The sequence below is a fragment of the Microtus ochrogaster genome, chromosome 15, assembly GCF_000317375.1.
Source record: "Microtus ochrogaster isolate Prairie Vole_2 chromosome 15, MicOch1.0, whole genome shotgun sequence".
In the NCBI taxonomy this organism is placed as follows: domain Eukaryota; kingdom Metazoa; phylum Chordata; class Mammalia; order Rodentia; family Cricetidae; genus Microtus; species Microtus ochrogaster.
The window spans coordinates 45,660,705-45,680,285 of record NC_022017.1 but is presented as its reverse complement, the minus strand read 5'-3'; the positions used below and the strand labels follow the sequence as shown (position 1 = coordinate 45,680,285).

The following is a 19,581-nucleotide window of genomic DNA, read 5'->3' as shown; positions in this document are numbered from 1 at the left end:
ACACACACACAAGCACACACACAAGCACAAGCATTCACATAAATAAAAACTTTTTAAAAATTAAAGCATTTTTACATGAAGATTTTTCTATCCTTTCTTACATTCAAGTTTCCTACTTATGAAATGAGGTTGTTGGGCTGTGAGGTCCTGCCTGTCGCAGATTCTGGTTTATGTATGTCCTTCCCCCAGGAAATGCTGTGTTTAAATTTAAATGAAATTATCCATTTACGATCATTCATTCGCCACAAAACCGCATTGGGCTTTCTTGATCTTACTCTGCATCCAAGACTGGTTTCAAACTTTCCTACGGTCTTCCTGCCTCAGTCTTCTGAACCGTCGTCACATGCTGCTAAAATAAGTTATTTGTTACCCTTCTATCAAAGTGAGTCTTTATTGTTTAATTAACAGATCCAAGGAAGGTGTGCACGCATGTGCATATGTGTGTGTGTGTGTGTGTGTGTGTGTGTACGTGTGTAACAGTCTGTGTCAGGACTAATCCTTAGAGCTCTCTCAGACCTTTCCCCCCAAGACAAAGCCTTACCATACAGCCCAGGCTAGCTTCAAACTGTCATGTCCCAGACCCTGCCTTAAGTGTTGAGATTATAGCTGCATACTGCCATGCCTGGTTCTAACTCTATTAATCCCGACTAAAGTGAAAAACCAGAAATATATTATAAAATGACAACAGCAATACCATATGTATCAGTCTCGGATAATGGCCATAATGACCCTAACATATAAGCGGCTTTATGTACTGCTAGCGCAATAACATCAAGTCAAATAATGGCTATCTCTTGTCCACAACTCAGAGCAACCAGCAAGGGTGGGTGGAGTAGCAGAAGGAGCCTTTGTCTCCTGTAATCATTGCCCTGTCTTTATGCCTTGGAGTACTCTTCAGCCTCTAACGTTGCTACAGGAGGGGACCAGGAAGTGGAGGCTCCTTCACAGGAGCTGTCCATGAGCCAGGGCTGGAACGGGCCCTCTTTCCTGGCCAGTACTCAGACATGGGCTCCAACTGGATTGAGGAGGCTGCAAAATGAAGCCAAGCAATGTGCCAGGCAGAAAAGGGAAACCTGAAATAGAGGTGAGGTTCAACCTCCCTGGCCGACTTTTGGGCTAAGCCTCGTTGGCATCGTGAGGGCTGAGAGAGAACAGGATGAAAGGGCCTAGCCTGCCTATGCTTCTCCTACACACTGAGCCTGTACTGTCTCTCTGTGGCCGTCCGGACTCCCTCCTCATACCTGTCCACAGCCTTCTTGGTACTTTGTGGCTGAAGAGACGCTGCCGATGGAGATTCCTTGTGCAGATCAGATTGCTTCCTGTGAGCTAGGAGGGGGAAGAACAGCCTGCAGAAGTGGGGGGAATCATCAGAAACAGGGTGCTGAGATGCAGCAAGGACATGCGCTAGTCAAGGTGGCTTGGGCTGGGACAGAGGCTTCCGGTATGCAATCTCATGGTGAGAAGTTTATTTGTCCCTGAAGTAGGAGGTGGTATTTTGAAAACTTTTATGAACTTATAAAATTTAGTTTGAAGAGTCCCTCTCATGCCAGCTGCATCAGAAAGGCCGGCATTCACAACTGTGCTAAGAGTAATCCATCCCAACTGTTAATTGTATATATATTTTTATTTTTGGTTTTTCGAGACAGGGTTTTTCTGTGCAGCTTTGGAGCCTGTCCTGAAAATAGCTCTTGTAAACCAGGCTGGCCTTGAACTCACAGAGGTCTGCCTGCCTCTGCCTCCTGAGTGCTGGGATTAAAGGCGTGCGCCACCACCACAAATAGCACATATACACTTATCCAATGTCTTGGAGAGAGGAGTTTCTAAGGGACATCATTTGGTTTTTGTGTGTGTGTGTGGGTGGGGGGGAGGACTGTTTTAAGTTTTTGTTTGTTTATACACTTAAGAAATGGAACGGGAAGCAAGTATGTACCCAGTGGTGACCCACTACGGTAGACACTCAGTGAAACTTTCCCAGATCAAACCTGTCACCACAGCTGGTCAACCCACCCACATTCTCCCCCAATCTGCATCTCAAGAGCTAAGTATTGCAGATAATCATACCTCCCTTATTGCAATATAGACTTCCTAGAGGGCAGACTCCTTGCCCAAGACTTGTAGGTCTTGAAAGACTATAATCCACTTTTTTTTTCTGGTCTGGATATTAATGAAAAAGAATTGAACTTATTTATTTCTAATGTTTAGTTTAATAAACTTCCTGAAAACAAGTTCCCCTTTAAGTTTATGAGTGGCATTTCTCACACCCGCAATCCTCGCACTTGGGACACTTAATTGGAGCCAACAGACACAAACCACTTTCCAAGAACAAGTCCCACAGGAACTGAACAGCAGCGCATCCGTGGCGGTCCAGAGCAGGTGGCAGGACTGGTCCCTCAGATGTCGAAAGGAACTTGATGAGTCTCTTCTGAAAACCATCTAGCAACCAGTTGGTTGACACACCGTTTCTTTTCCTCAGGGATTTCCTGGAAAGGATGGTTCTTCAGGTCCTCCAGGGCCACCCGGGCCAATTGTGAGTATTTCTAGAAACTTCTGGAATGCATTCTGCTTTAAAGCATTTGTTTTCTTTGTAGAAATTTTCTTCTGCTGTGTTTGTTCGCTGCTGGGTTTTTTTTTGTTTGTTTGTTTGATTTTTTTTTTTTTTGGTGTGGCTATTTTGTAACAATAGTTTGCCTGTTGCTACAGACCTTTAGTCCCTTCAAAAGTGACCAATCCGGAGAGTTTGATTATTCACTGAGCCAATTTTCTGTCAGATCATCTGCATTCATGCTGTTGTTATTGCCTGTAAATAAGACTCGGAATCGATAGAACCACACCTGACCAGTTCTATAGAGACTTAAAACCTATATTTGGTCATGGGCACAGGAATGAGCAATGACTCCTGAAACATTGGTGGGGAAGGAAGCTGTTGGGGCATGCGTTGTTATCCCTCTTTGAAAGTTGGCTATGATCTGTCTTATATACGAATCTTCACCTTTGACCCATTTCTTACTTCTATTTTAGGGCATTCCTGGAGCCCCTGGTGTCCCAGGGATCACGGGAAGCATGGGACCACAAGGAGCCTTGGGGCCGCCTGTGAGTACTCTATGGTAGCCGGTCAGGATATATGTCCTGTCATCGTTTATATGCAAAAAATTATATGAAGAATGTTTATTCAGGATTCCATGACTGAGAGTGGTTAGACTTTTAAGATTGGGTTGTCTATATACCATGGCTAAGGTTAAATGGTCCTACCAGAACAGTCAGCCATTGCTGGTGCTAAAACGTGTCCCCATGGCTTGTTTTGGGTTTGCATAAATGAAATCAGTACCAGCCAGAAAAGTTGGATGTAACAGCTAAATGTCAATCAGGCTTGTCTCCAGGGAAGGAAATATAAAAAAAATTGGAGAAATCAAGGTTTTAATGAAAATAGGAATATATTTTTATACCTTACATTCAGTCAGAAAGCACAGTAAAAGCACACGCACACATAAGCCAAGAGCGCAAACAGAAGTGCAAAGAGTAGACCTGTTTCCCCCTTTTTCACAAGCCCAGTCTCTTCCCAGGCATTTAAATGTGACCAGTGGGAAAGTGTCAGGCACCAAGGGATGCAGTGTCGCCCCCACCAGAGCCATGCTTCACTGCGATGACCTTCAAGATGCTTACTGTAGGCTTAGCCATCAGCATTCCTGCAGCATCTGTGCCGAACCGAGTGGCCAGGAAACTCAGGCAGCTGTACTGTTGAAAACTCTGTCCTGCTGCAAACCTGCTGGGTGTGACGTGTGATGGAAAGGTGCAGAGGCGGATAGGAATTAGAATTCTATTGCTGCCTAACAAGTTCCCACTACCACAGTGGCTCAGAGCGGGACAATGCTGTCATCCTACAGTTCTGCAGAATGGAAGTTTGCTGCTGATCTCACTGGGTTAAGAGCAAGGTGCTGGAATTTCCTTTCTGGAGGCTCTTGGGAAGAATCTAGTTGCCTGACTTTTCCTAGCTTCTTCTAAATGTTGGCCACATGCCTTGGTTTGTGGCCACTTCCATCTCCAATTCCAGTAACGTGTCACCTTTCAGTCCCGTTTTCCACAGTCCTGTCTCTTCCATAGGTGGGAAAGGTCCTTGCCTTTAAGGACTGGTCTGTAAAATCTCCCTAGATCATTCCTAAGTCCTTAATTAAGTTCTCGTTGTAAAGTCCCTCTGACTTCATAAAGTGACACGCTCACAAGTTCTTGGTTTAGATTTGGACATGTGGGGTAGGTGGGGAACCTTTCCCACTTGTCATAGGGGAAAAGGCATAACAGAACACTGGGGTGGATTAGAAAGGACACTATGGCGCACATGACACATACCCTAGATGTATTTGGGACACGCCCTGAAACCCTGACTACAGCGTGGTTTGCTTATCCTCAGAAACTATCTTTAGTCACTTTACAGAGCTGTGTTTGTACCCCAGCCACCTTCTCATTGTCCGAAACACTCCTGACTCTCTGTCTTTAAATCAAACAAGGACTGGCTCACAAAAGAAAGTTGAATGAGCTCGTCTTCAGACATCTTCTTGATTCAAAAAGACATTGCCTGTGTGTGGAAACACACACACACACACACGCACACACACAACACACACATGCACACACATACGTGCACACATGCACACATGCATACACGCACACACACATGCACACACACGTGCACACATGCATACGCGCACACACACATGCATACACGTACACACACACGCACATGCACACACACACACACACTATTACTATTACAAGTAAGCACACAGACTGCTTCTCTGTTTCTCTTTATCCTCTCTCTTTCCTTCCTTCCCCCTCTCTCATCTTTCCTTCTATGTCAGTCTTCTCTGCTCATCCATTCCTCACCAGAAAGCCTTCCTCAAGATATGGTTTAGGGAACCAGAAATTCAGAATTTATCATCGGGACTTAGGGAGCCTAAGTCCTTCCATTGGAGCAGTTTCAGAGATAGTGCATGCTCCTTGCAGCAGAACCATGGCAGCACAGAGTGCATCAAAGGTGTTGAAGCATCCCAAATGCAGTAGGAAACCAGGAAGAAGTTGCTTTGCCATGGTTACATACAGGAGGAGAAGGGGGCCTTTTTTCTTACATCTCCCAGAATTAAGGTTCCTTGCCCAGACTATGAGAATACAAGTTATGGTTGGTCCTGAGCCAAGGGGTTGGGATGAAAAGGGACAGAAGGAGGATCAGGCACCAAGGTCTTGGGAGAATTCAAACAGGGTAGGGAGGGGCAGAGTAAGGCCGGAATGTATTGATACGGACAATGGTTCTTCACTTACCCGCCTGGCCTAGTGTGCATCTGAGACATACTAAATATCAATGCATTCCCCACTAATAAATCACTTCGTGTTAGTTTCATCACCCATCAGCAAAGGATGGCATTTGGTGGCACCAAAGAGGCCTCATACCATGGCCACTTTTATCAGAAGCCGGAACTGGTCTGTAGCTGCTTGGTAGGGATGCCACAGTCAGCTCATGTATTTCCCCATCCGAAGCAAGTTGTTCTCTGCACTAGAGTCCAAGATTTTCCCTGTGTGCAGGCCGCCAGCTCCCACACGCCTGCCGGCTGCCAGGCTGGTATGATTATTAAAGCAGGCTCCATGTTGTGCTGTTAAGGCCTTGATTGATTTCCCATAGATATCTGTCTAGGAAAATGAGGGAAAGGAACCAAGAAGGACAGACTGTGCTGCAGAAAATGGCAGGGTGTTTCCTACGGTTGCTGCCAGCGATGCTTGCTCTCCCGCTCTCTAGCTTCTTCCACCAGCTTCTCCAGGCAAATGAACACGGCCACTGCCAAGCTTCTAATTTCTCCCTGGACACTGGCTTCAATGTAGTGCCTCCCTGCCATGGGTCACGCGCATGATGAGGCTTGCGAAGGCCCTTCTTACTGCTGAGGCCACGTGTTTCGGTCAGTAAGGCCATCATTTAAAGAGCCCCGTATAAAATGTCCAAATACCCAGTGTCCAGGTAGGACTTTGGCACAGATCTACCTGTCAACAGGAGCCACAAACTGAACCAAATTGTCTAGCCTACTACATCTTCGGTAAATCCTCCGGTCCCAGGCAGTCAGCTGCATCTTCTGGTTCCCGCCGTCTGTCTCATAACTATAAAATAGCTTCTGGAAGTCAGGGATTTTATTGTTGTGATCATATATTTCTTTGTCATCTGAGATATAGAATGCTTTCTACATATTTGTGATGAGAAGAGGGGAAAGGAAGAGAAGGGAAGAGAAAAGGATAGGGGGACAGGGGTAGGGAAGAGAGGAAAAAAGAGGACCCGGCATTTGTGTTCTTTTTAGGCTGCTTTCAGGAAGGCTAAGTTACTGTTACTGGTTTGAGGTCAGGCCACTGAAGATCTCTGAGGCCTGCTGAGGTTGGATTTTGTATAACAGACTTCTTCAGCATGTGGGACTTGGACCATGAGATGGGTCTCTCCCTTTCAGCCCCAACCTTCTGTGAATGTATGAATGTAGCTACTGTATTTCTTTACATTTCAAGTGTTCCTAAAGTTGAAGGGAAAATACGCCACCTTTTCCTGCCTCCATCTACAGGGACTATGTGTTTCTCTTCAAAGCGTACTTTGGTGGAGTTATGGGCCTTCATGTGCTCAGGAATTTTTATTTTGTTTTTTTTTTGTTTTTGTTTTACTTTGCAAAAATCAAAGGAAATATGTCAAAGAAGTTGGAATCAAAAATAATTACTTGCTGTGCTAATATTTCACTAAAAAGATCTTTCATTGAGACTGCATAGCTATGCCTTTTAACTACTTAATAACAGGCATCATGAGCCCGAGTTTGGGGAATTTCAGGCCTAATTAAACATATCCATCTCTTTATACCAGAAACTGCCAGTAGCTAATGCTGTCTGTTTTCCTCAACAACCAAGTTTGCTCTCTAATTTCTTTCTTTAAACATGAAATATTTTCAAACATGCTAAGATAATAAATGACACCAAAGGAAATGTGGAAAGACATGCTGGCATTGAAATCGAAGTGTTGAAGACAAAATACTTTTTTTTTAAACACAAGATCTCACTGTGTAGTCAGGTTGGGCTTGAACTCAGGGCAATGCTGCTGCCTCAGTACTATGGTTACAAATATGTGAGCCACCTTGCATGGCTCAAAATCAATTTTTTAAATAGCTCAAGTTAGGACTTCACTCTGAATTCCTAGTGTTGAGTGTGTGGGGAGGGTAGTGGTGTGCCTGCTTGTTTTTGTTTGTATTGGGAATTTTTTTAAAAAAAAAATTGGAATAGAAGATTCTGGCACATGGCTCTTGTGAACAGCATCCTCTTCCAGCCAAGCAGTAGAGAGGACCGGGTCCAGAAGTCTACAAATTGGCCTCAGGTTCCAGCTCGTCTACGTCCCTTATTGTGTGATCTTGGGCAAATGATTTGAACTCTCTGTGCATGGTTTTCTTAATTTGTAACTAGGCATGTCTCTTGCAGTTGTTACAAGGACTGCATGAATTAATCTCACGGGAGTATTATAAAGATAAAAAGAACTACCTTACAGAGCTATTGGAAGGGCTAACTAAGTGAAATACATAAGAGGTACCCAGAACAGTGGCTGGCAAAAGCAACCAAATTATACATTATTAACATTTATAAATATACATTATTAACATTTAGAATCTCTAAATAGATTTATTTATTTATTTTTCTCTAAATAGATTTAAATGTCAGTTTTCTTTTATTGCTGGTTTTTGGCTTGTATCTAATGTCCCTAGACCCCCCCGCCCCCGATGGTGTCATAAGTACGCCTTGTCTCCATTAGGACCTGCAAGTAGGCACTGCCTTCTCTGGGGTTTTGTTCTTGTGAAAGCAGGGGTGACAGGTGCCAAGGGAAGAAGGCATAGCTTGTGAGTTTATTTACAAAACGAATTTAGGCTGTCATGGAGTAGGGGGTTGGGGAGGAAAGAAGAGAGAGAGAGAGAGAGAGAGAGAGAGAGAGAGAGAGAGAGAGAGAGATGGATGCATAAATATTAATTTTAAAAACAAGTTTTTCTTGTGGAAGTTGGGTATTATTCAACAGAACTAACACTTTCTTCGGGCTCTCTAACAATGCACTGTAGTGTATTCTATTTTTCTTCAGTCTCTTTTCTATCCAGGCTGTTGAAGCAAAGCGCAGATTGCTTAGTAATGCAGACTTGAAATGAAACCCAACCACTCATTCATTCAGTTAATGCGAATGTGTGAGCCCCTGCCACGTCTAGACAGTCTCTGGAGATAGGCATATGGAAATCACTTAGCTAGACACAACCCAGTCTTGTGGAGCTCAGGGGCTACTTTCTTCCTAGAATCTGGAATTTTTTTTATAAGCTCTTTGTCCACCTGTCCAAACCATCAAGGTGTCGTGAGCCTTCCACTCGAGAGATTCTCTTCCTTGAACAGCCCTGCCTTGTGAGGAAACACAAGGCTTTAAATGGATCGATGAGCCAAAGACTTACACTTTCCCCCCAATATTTGTTCTTCTTAAAACCTTTTATTTATTTTATTTTTATTAGTCTTTCAAGAATTTTCTATGTTTGATCATATTCACCTTCTCCTCCAACTATTGCCACATCCACTCTCGCTTTCCTACCCACACAACCCTGCGTCTTTTAATATCCCGATCAGTTTGCATTGTCTGTTTATTGTGAGCTATGAGGCTTTCTATGTGCGTGCACCCAGCTTGTCAGAGGCTACCCTTTTTAAAGAAAATTGATGCTTTCTCTTGCAGGAGTTATTGTCAATGGTTCCTTGGCTGAAGTTGTGACTTGATGCCCACCTACCCTTCTTATTATTATTTAAAAAGATGTCTTAAAGTTTTAGGTTTAATTGTGTGTATATCTGTGTGGGTTTGCACACATGAGTGTAGTGCTTGCATGCTGGAGTTGGAGTTACAGGTGGTTCACCCTGTGGGACCCCAACTAGGGTCCTATGGAAGAACAGTATGCTCTCTTAACCACCGAGCAATCTCTCCAGCTCCCAAGTTTTTCAAACACACCCAGTATTGAAAGACTTTTCAAGTGAGTGCCTATATAGCAATACCAGGATTCTGGGATGATCCACATGGGACACACATGTGTTTTAAGGGAAAGTTCTCTTGTGCTTAGCTGATGCTGCACCCAGTTTGCAATCTTGGAATGTTATCTGGTGACAGACTAAAGAATAAATTTCCTGTTATAGTTGAAAAATGAAGTGAATATTTTATCTTTGTTGCCTTAGCAAGATAAAAGAAAATGCAAGGTCAGTCCAAGATTTCAGTTTAATATTGGATGTAGGCAATGACAGCTTTATGCAAGGATTTGCATAATCAAGCTCAGTGATTTCAGAAAATAAAGTCTATGGTAGTTTTTAGAAACCTCTAATCATGAGATCCATGCATTAACTCGTTAAACATATACAGTGATAAAGATTTAGTGTTGGAGCGTTGATTCTCAAACTAATCACTATATTGAAATATCCTTGCTGATGACACTTAATCTACAAGAACTACAGTTAGTACTTTTCTCCCATATCAAGTTTTCATATCTATACTAGACCACGCCTGTGAGAAGGAGCAGGTGGAGTTTTCAAGAGCAAGATATAAGGAGCTTGGAGTAATTGTGTGCTTGGTGGAGTGGAAGGCAGGCCTGAATGCTGCAAATGTCCTGAGATGAGATGCTAAACACAAGAGGGATAACTATGAGAAGAAATATAGGGGTGTGTGTGTGTGTGTGTGTGTGTGTGTGTGTGTGTGTAATAGAATAGGAAGGGCACAGATGGAAAAGAGACAAGAGAATTAGTGGGCTGCTGCCACCGGCTCAAGAGAGGTCACTACTGGTCCCTTCCCCTGCCCACCCCAACTATAACTGTGTGTGTGTAGCTTGAAATCAGCTGGGGAAGAAGTCTTTCTGCTGCCCACCTGTGCACATGCTACAACTCATGGCATTCCTGGGGCCCTATGAAGGGAACCAAGAATTTTGAGCGTGGGTGACTTATCACAGCAGAGTTCGGATTCCACACTGTCTTTGCTTTGAGACCCAGTGAGATTGAAGTAGCGAGAGGAAACTGTCTGACAATGTGGCATATTCCATTCGTGGATTCTGTCCCCACCCCCAGGAGCAATGACGGAAATGCTGCTGCATCCATATTGCCCGTGAGTCTACACAGAAATATGACAGCCTTCTGAAGACACCTGCTTCCCATTATAGCAAAATTTTATTGCAGAAACACTGAAAACACTGGGTTTTTTTTCAGTCACTATGTTACAGTAATAGTAAGTTTCTTACTGTCAAAAGTAGTAAAGCTGAGGACTCAGGCACGCTTGAGCTCAGATGTTACAGAGACTCATGCCGTCACTGGAGAGGAAGCAGGTTGAGGCCATGGTCTTTCATAGATCTTATCAGTTCCTCTAACTGCTAGGTTGAGAGGAATTCTTTGCCTTCTTATAGATATGCTTTTCTTTTTCTTTTTCCATAAGAAGGGGCTTGTGGAATCATGATGCACTTTATAGAGGTCAACACCCTGCGTGGTGTTTGGAGTGGGAAGCTGGGACAGTATCATTGGTGAAGACATAGTTGTACCATTCCACTTCCGTGGCTCCAAACTGCCGCATCTCTCCATGAAAGATCCAGACACTTAATGTGTACAAATAAGCCGTTCTGCTTGGTGGGGCTACAGGTTGCTCCCCGTTCCCTTCCTGTTGCCCATTTTCACCCAAGTTTGGGAAAAATGCCTTTGTCCACTACAGAAAGGTGCGTTCTCATGACTCAGTTCAGCACAGCAGCCTAAGTAACTTGAAATTTCCTCTTCACTTTTACAGGGTGTCCCTGGACCAAAGGGAGAGCGAGGTGAACGAGTAAGTCTTCGGAGGATGCTTCTGGTTATAGGGTGGTTGCACGCAGCTCTTGCCCCCGCCTATTGAGTAACGGTCACTGCCAACTGCAGTATTCATTGCTGCCCCAGCAGTCTCTCATTTAGAAGCACATTTCCCAGGGAAAACATCTGGCTGGGGCGGGGGCCAGGAGAGGATTTCCAGCCCTGTACCTGCTGTACTTGGGCTCCACTCCTTGAGGATAAACACAAGAAGAATCACACTCAGCCTAACCTACAAAGTGGACCTGAGATGGAAATAATAGAATAGATGTGGAAGGGTGTCCTAATGGAAATGGATGGTTTAGACTAGTACCAGCCAGTGGCACGGGACTCGTGTTTTCGTGATGGCATACTTTGGGTACAAAGCAAGACAGTGGTTGGATAGACTCAAAGAACAGATCCTGTAATTCAAATCGCTTTAATTTCACTACTCACTTCCTGTAGAAATTCAGCGCTCATGACTGGTAGAGGCAGCACCTGTCTCAGGTTCAATAGTTTTTTTTTCCCCCTGCAAAAACCTAGTTAGCTATAACATGGGCTTAATAATTTTTCTATGAGTTGTTATTAGTATTAAGTGAGCCATCACTTGAGAAGGCATTAACTATATATGAGTATATTTAAATGTTGTTAATATATGTTTTTAGAATCCTGGACCCCAAATATTTCTTTGAGCTTATAAATCAAATATGCAAAGACTTTTGAGAAACCTTGAATCCAGGGTACAAATTGTCTCTTCTGCATTAACAACAGAAGTTAGCCCTCCCTGCCACTAGGAGCCTAGAGTCTTGGGAGCCATGGGTCAGGTCAGCTATGCCCCAGCCGTATAGCTGCACATATGGCCGTGTTTGAGGAATGTACTTTCTTCCCATCCAGGGAGACCTGCAATCTCAGGCCATGGTGAGGGCAGTGGCACGCCAAGTGTGTGAGCAGCTCATCCAGAGTAAGTACACATGCTGGTTCCTGCCCAAAGGAAGCCCCCATTCCCAGGACTAGAGAAACCCAGGAAGTCCCCTCGGAAGCTTTGCTGAATACACATAGCTTTACAAGTCCCCTCTCTGAACCACCTACCAGCCCGATAGATTATTCCAGAGCTCTTCAATCATGGCACAGGAGCCATACTCCCATGCCCTTCATCCAAGAGCCCTTGGTTTGCAAAAGAACATTTAATTTGACTGCTCCGATCGGATCTCCCATACCTCCTTCTCCCATCAAGTGGATGGCCCTTTCTCAAGCGTTAAGCACTTGAAGACTACCAGACTGTATCAGAATCGAGATGACCACAGTGCTGGTTTCTACTGGTTCGCATATTTTAATCACTTCCCCTTTCTTATCCGGTGTATATCCATTACCTTTGGTGAGCCCAAGGCCCCTCCTTTGATTCCTTAGGCGGTACGCCAAAGTATACAAGTACACGTAGGGTTGATGGGACATCGGATATGACAGCTGGGCACCATTCCTAAAATCATAGCCGAGCATACTCATTACAGCATTTATTCCACCTATTTATTTCCAGACCTGAACGTTTCAACAGCATTTATTTCAACAACAGATTCCTGTACTCACCCGTTTTATACACATGCCTGCTTATTTTATATATTTTGTCTCAAACATCTAACCACAAGGTTACTTAGGGTGGGTCCTTCTGTTTGCCATGAATGTGTTTCGTTCCAGAACATCTGAAGCCAAGTAAAAACAAAAATTCCTCTCAGAGCCACCCAACTCTCGCCAAGCTCTCCTGCCCAGCACTCCCCATGCTGATAGCAACCTCCTCCTCCTCCTCCTCCTCCAGAAATGACATTTTCGGAGTAGTTGCCTTATCTGTCTCACGGTTGTATTTACTTTAACCTAGAGGAGTTTGGGAGTCAGGCCAGTGGAACACAGTAAGTGCCGAGGTCCGTTGGCAAGACCCAAAATTCCACCTGTTCCTTTGGGATGAACCCAGGTCCTACTCTGGGGAGGTGTGGATGGAGAGATGGGGGTTTTCAGGCAGGCAAAATGATCAGTAGCAGAAGGAGGGCAAAACCACCATCATCAAGCACAGTTGTTTTCTCCGTACGCCGTATTCAATCCAAATTCAATTCGATTCAATTTTGTAGTGCCCACAGCCGGCATGTGTGGAAGAGAAAATTTACCAACGAAACTAAACAGTTCCAATTAGTGACCAAATGAGGTCTTTAAAAACAATAAAGGCTACAAGGAAACCTGGACTTTAGTCTCTTTTGGAGTGGGATGCACCCAGAGCTCATGTAAGCTCTGCATTATTTCATAGGTTTCTTACTCTCCAACGGGCATTGTAAACGAGTAAAAGATGGAGTTTGTATGAAAATGCACCGTGGCTTCCTACAGACAGTGGGAAGAAGGAGTCACAATACCTGCTGCCTTATTTTGCTAGAGGATAAAAAACCTTGGCTTCGTGTCGGTTTAAAACCTGCTCTCAAAGTCGAGTTTTCTCCCTTAGAAATTCTCAAGACTTTGACGAGTGGCTTCTAGGAGTGGAGTCAGAAATAATGAGCCAAGAGCTGGAAGGAATCTGTGCCGTGGTGGTGGTGGGTGTGTGTGGGGTGCATCTACCACAGCAGCTATGATCGGAGGAAATGGCAGCATCTGCCACCCCTTGGCTGCTCCCTGAACACAGCTCTGCTTTCGTCTGTGCTGCTTAAACTCTCACCCAGAACCCCGTTTATGGGCTGGCATATGCTTCCACACAAGCTTGGTCATCTGGGTTTTAGCTCTTAGTAGATGGCAAGCATGGTGTCAAAAAGAGTTACGTGGGAAATGGAGAGAGGGCAGAGTGACAGCAGCTGCAGACGTGATAAATGACAGCTCCCGTCAATATGGGAAGTGGGAAAGATGGATGCCTCACCTGCCCAAACAGCAGCAGACATGCCTGCTGGTTGAATCAGGAGAGCGCCCTGGATCACAGACATGGTTAATGTTAAGGAAAGAATATTGGCTGTATTTATATGTACCTCCCAAGATACGATTGCTGCTTTTATTTAGATTTAAGTGTTTAAAGGGAAGTAAATATGTCTGAGGATGTAGCTTGGTTGGAAGAGTGCTGTGACCTTACATGTATGTGGTCCCAGGTTTGATCCCCAGCACTTTGTGAACGAGGCTTAGTGATGCCTGTAATCCTACCACTGTGGTTGTGGAGACAGGAAGATGAGAAGTTCAAGGCCACCCTCAGCCACAAGCTAGTGAGGGCCAGCATGAGATACATGAGATCTTGCCTCCCAGAAACAAGGAAACCCAAAAAAAAAAAAGCCACAGAAAGAGTGGGTGACCCTGTACACTGGAGTAATAAATAAACCGCTCATTTCTTAAAAGGAGATGAATAATAGTGACCTATGTGGAGAAATCTCACTTTCAAAGATGCTGGAAAATGAAGTATTTATAGAACTAGGGCGTTATGTGTAATTATTAAAATGAATTCTTCCTAATATCACTGAGTTAAGGGATTTCCAGAAAGAGCAACAGGGTTTGTTATCTATCTATCTATCTATCTATCTATCTATCTATCTATCTATCTATCTATCTATCTATCTATCTATCTATCTATCTAAACCCAGGACAGGGGCAGTTTGCAGCTGGGACACAAGCAAAGATTCTTGAAAAAACCGTCTTGGCAACCGGAGTTGAGCACAGACATAGGTCTTGTCTGGGATTTGAGAGCAAGAGGGTGGAGCAGGCTTTGTGGGTTGGAACAAAGACAAGTAAATAATGTGGAGGGAAATTGCTGGGGAGAAAGGCAGCCTGGTGAGGGGTCAGGGGTCAGATAAGTGTTGGGGTGAGGATGAAATTTATGACTGCCGTTCAGTGATGTTTATGGCAATGCTGACGCGAAGTGTGGAATTCCAAACACATGAGATGCGACTTGAATGAGGCCAAGCCATTAATAACATTCAGGATAAGATGCAAAAAATTCTAAGTTACAAATCAAGAAGGGTGTGCCTTTTCCTCAGCGGACATTGGACAGAACTGTTCGGAGGTTTGAAGAGTGACACCCCAGCTTCCCCTTTCAATGTGTGACAGTTCCTTTATCTGTCGTTGCTCAGGTCATATGGCCAGGTACACGGCCATCCTCAACCAGATTCCCAGCCATTCCTCATCCATCCGGACCATCCAGGGCCCTCCCGGGGAGCCTGGGAGACCAGGTTCACCTGGAACCCCTGGAGACCAAGGACCCCCAGGTGCCCCAGGCTTCCCAGGCAATGCAGGTGTGCCGGGGACCCCAGGAGAACGAGGTAAGCTGGGCCACTTTTCTCACAGGCTATCCCCAGAGGAGGGGACAGTAGATCAGAGTGTGACCGTGGTGCTTATACAGTGACAGGGACTGAAATAACAGAGCCAGATTAATTCTCCCTATATTACTAAATTTATTATATGTCCTGAGATTGAGGAAATGAAGGAACATGCCTGTTAATCAGAGTTCACCTGCTTGTGTGACAGAGGAGCACCAGAAGTCCCAACTCACCGCTAAGAGGCTTTGTTTAGTGATTTGAGAATTGTGTATGTGAGTACCCTCTTTGTGTCTTTGTGCCTCTCAAATCCATGACCTTCTACATGAATTCTTTTACAACTACTCTTCTATCTGTATAAAGACACGCAGATATATACAACTGACCGAGTCCAGTTAGGGTTGCCCATGGGGACACATGTTTAGGGGCTGGCAACCTAGGATTGGGGCACCTACCACAGGGCTCCCTAGGGACAAAAACTGGTTTTCCTTACCTTGGCATCTGCTTTAACTTCCTGATTTCATTTAGGAGTAGGGTCTTGTCAACTTTTCCCTCATCCAGATTGGCATGTCGGCTGGTGTGGTCTTGTGCAAGCGACCGTGTTGCTGAGGGTTCGTGGGTGCGGCATCCCTGGCACGTGCTGAGGGTTCGTGGGTGCAGCATCCCCGGCACGTGCTGAGGGTTCGTGGGTGCGGCATCCCCGGCACGTGCTGAGGGTTCATGGGTGCAGCATCCCTGGCACGTGCTGAGGGTTCATGGGTGCAGCATCCCTGGCACGTGCTGAGGGTTCGTGGGTGCGGCATCCCCGGCACGTGCTGAGGGTTCGTGGGTGCGGCATCCCCGGCATGTGCTGAGGGTCTGTGGGTGCGGCATCCCCGGCACGTCCAGAGGAGACGGTCTTACAACAGTTGTCTCAATCCTCAGGCGTTTCTGTGGTCTTCCCTGAGCTTTACCTGTAGGGGTTATGGTATCACAGAAATCCTCTTTCCGTTGTGTTATGCATCTTATTCTTTTTTAATTAATTAAGTTTTTAAAATGATCTTTTCTCATTTTACATACCTACCTCAGCTCCCACTCCCCTCCCCACCTCCTGCTCCCATGCATCTTATTCTGAGTGCAAGGTTCGGGTTAATCCTGCCCTGTGCATGAACCTCGCCCTGATCGCCTCAGACTAGAAATATTGCCACCCCTGGAGAGGTGGGACACTTACTGACTCTCACTCCCAGTTGTGTGTGCCTCTGACGTTAGTTGAAAGCTAGATTCCTGAGAGTGAGGGTCACCATGTTGTGACAATGTGTACAACGCTTTTAGCTCCGCTTCCTACAAGGCTGTCACATCGATTAGTATCTGGTTCTGATTGTCAAGCAGTAGACAGAATCAGAAAGAAGGGCTAAGGCCTTCCAATGCCCCGAAGATCTGGACGCCCGGAGGGAATCTCTTTCTGGCAACAGAGCACCCTTCAGTGGTGTTGAGGATGGAGAAACAGTGACTCACAGAGTGTAGAGCCAGTGCCGGATCCACTCCTGGCAAGCGACAAGTTGCTTTGCTCCTGATGGAAACCCTTCCTCTGCTCTTGCCAAACTGAGTCTTTCCTCTACAGTAGATAAGGAGTGATTCAATGAAAGAAAAATTGCCCAGGAGTTCTCAAATGGTAGCTAGGCAACTGTTGGGTATATGAATTTCCACAGCATCGTTCATGTTTGTGTGCTGTGTTGTGTGTAATTGAATTGAAACCAAAGTCCTCGTCCATCTGTGCTCTGGCCCTCCCGTTTTATATGAAAGGAAGCATATGAGGGTACTGAAGCCAAACAGGACTCAAAGTCAGTCAGCGTCAGGACTGGGAATAAGAAACAGAGGAGGTATTATTTTTTTTTCACTGTTGCATCAATTATGACTATTGTGATGCTGGGTAAGACCATCTTATGCTAACACTACTTCATAGTGAGGAAAAAAAAATAAGTATTGTTAGTCAGAAATACAATAAACTATGAAAGCAGGATTAAAAGAAACATGGCTGATGAATAGTCTCTGGAATAGTACTCAAATGAAGTTCACTCTCCAGCGGAGACTGAAGACTTGCAGCTTTCTTCATCTGGATAGTTTTTCATCGGAAGTCCTCCATTTGGTTTCTCTGTCAAAGTATTTAAAGCTTCTAAAAACATGCTGTACAGTAAAATATATAGAAATATGTAACTGGATGTTTCTTTCCTGCCTGCCAGTTCCTGAATAACCACTCTAAGGCTTAGTATTAATTACAAACCCTTTGGTCTATTAGCTCAGACTTACTGTTAATTAGCTCTTGCAACTTAAATTAATCCATTTCTATTATTCTGTATTTTACCACAAGGCTTGTGGCTTGTTACCTCCTGTCTTGCTTCTCTGGTGGCAGCTGGCATCTTTCAGACTCCACCTTCTTTTTCCCTTCATCTTTGCTTTGATTTCCTGCCTGGTTCTTTTCTGCCTGACTATTGGCCAAATTAGCTTCTTTATTAACCAATGATAATAAGACCCAGTCACAGCATACAGAAGGGCATTCGACATCAGAGAGATATGTTAATGAGCAAGGTATGGTGGTGCACACTTTTAATCCCAGCACTTAGAGGCAGAGGCAGGTGAATCTCTGCGCTCCAGGCCAGCCTAATCAATTCAGAGAATTCCAGAACAGCCAGGCTGGGAGAGAGCTGACGTGGAATGCTGGTATAGTAGCCATGCAAGTATGTGAAGCTGGAGTAAGTGGAAAAGCAGTCTTACTCTGTTTTCTGCTTTAATTAAAAGCTCCTTTCCCAGGGGAATAGTTTAGTCTCTTTTCTGATGGTGTGATAAAATATTCTTCCACTGAGTAATTTAGCAGAGAAAGACTCCTTATTTTAGCTCACACTTCAGGGAAGTTGGAAGTTAAAACAGTTAGTCACCCCACTTCCATAGTCAGGAGCCGAGAGAAATGAATGCATGCATACAAACAGTTTTCTACACTGTTATATGGTCAAGAACCTAAACTAGGGAACCCACTTTCACGCTGAGTTTTCCCACATCAACTAAGGCAACCAGATAGTTGCTCACAGACATGCCCATAGGCAGAGCTGATCTAGACGGTCCCCCATAGACATGATCATAGGCTGAGCTGCTCTAGACAGTCCTCCATAGACATGCCCCTAGGCTTACCTGCTCTAGACAGTCCCTCATTGGTATTCTCTTCCCAGGTGATTCTAGGTTGTATCAAATTCACACATTAACCCTCGCAGGAGATCTTGGATTTGATTATCTCAGTTTGAAGAATACTATATTAGAATGGTATCTCTGCTTAACTCCTTCCTTTGAGAACTGGCCAAATATTTTTTGTGTTCAGAGAACAGAAGAAAATGACAGACGCTCCCTTGGTCTAAGCAATGCCACATGTGTGGCTCTCTGCTACTCTCCTTATTAACTCAGAGACGATTTTTGCTCATTCTGGTTGCTGTCTCTCTCCTCCTTCTTGAAGCTTTGTCTCATTTCAGTCTAGAAAGTTGTACTCAAAACTTATGTAGCACAATATTCTGCCAGCTCTCTTCCCTCTTAAACTGTAACACGCAGAGACGCCTCAGAATGGGAGGAGTCAAAGAGACCATGAAGCTGAGGTTTCCTTCACACACTCCTTTGCAGGTTTCCCCAGCTGCTGGCATTCAGAACTTCAGGGCTTCATCATGCACAGCATCATGCCGTTGTTATATGGCCTGGTTTCCCCCTGCCTTTTCTTACCATATTACAGTAAGAAAAAACTGCTTTTCTTGTGGATTAATGTTTCCTATGCTTGCTTAGTTCCTCTTCTTATGCCCTGTAGTGCCCTGGGGATACAGGGCTCTTTATATCAGGATCAGCATTCACCTTTCTCCTTGATTCACTGAACTGCCAGTCATGTGCTGACCCTTCTGACCCTCCAGGCCTCTTTGGTCGTTGGCTTGGGTGATTCTACCTAGAACCCCTTGATCATCAATGCATCTGTTCATTTTCTTACTCCAGTTGTTGAAATGTTTGTATCCACACTGGTGTCTTGAATTGAAAACAGAATCTAACTAGGTCAACAATGAGATTCTTCATTTACTTGATATGAGTTATTTACTTGGAATGAGGTATTTTTAATTTTCTCAGAAAGAATTAATAAAAATCTCCCAAATTCTGTCTTCTCGATGGCAGATGCCTTGAGACTGTAGAAAGTAAATGGTTTCAGGAGTTAGAGAAAGATGTAACTGTGGGCTTTGATAAGAAAGAGTGCTGGTGTATATGGAAAAAAATACCATGTTATTTGCTAGTATGATATTCATTAAAAATAAAAACCTTATAAGATCAGGATTAGCCCCCATTAGTTTTGTGATGTTGAAGGTCAAATCCTGCGTCTTCCATATGCCAGAAAGGTGTTTAACTATCGAGAACATTTTAGTCCTAGACTAGACTACGAGTCTTTCCTATTCTCTCTCTCTCTCTGTCTCTCTCTCTCTCTCTC

At 44.5% G+C, this 19,581-nt stretch overlaps 1 protein-coding gene across 1 annotated transcript in view; it reads left to right on the top strand.

The window, feature by feature from the left end:
* Positions 1–19,581, top strand: part of Col14a1 (collagen type XIV alpha 1 chain) — a 180,041-nt gene that overhangs the window by 148,384 nt on the left and 12,076 nt on the right. The window contains exons 41-45 of the mRNA XM_013348949.2: positions 2,474–2,527; positions 3,019–3,090; positions 10,814–10,849; positions 11,740–11,806; positions 14,922–15,110. Coding sequence (XP_013204403.1) covers positions 2,474–2,527; positions 3,019–3,090; positions 10,814–10,849; positions 11,740–11,806; positions 14,922–15,110 — 418 coding nt within the window. The remainder of the gene's footprint in view (positions 1–2,473; positions 2,528–3,018; positions 3,091–10,813; positions 10,850–11,739; positions 11,807–14,921; positions 15,111–19,581) is intronic.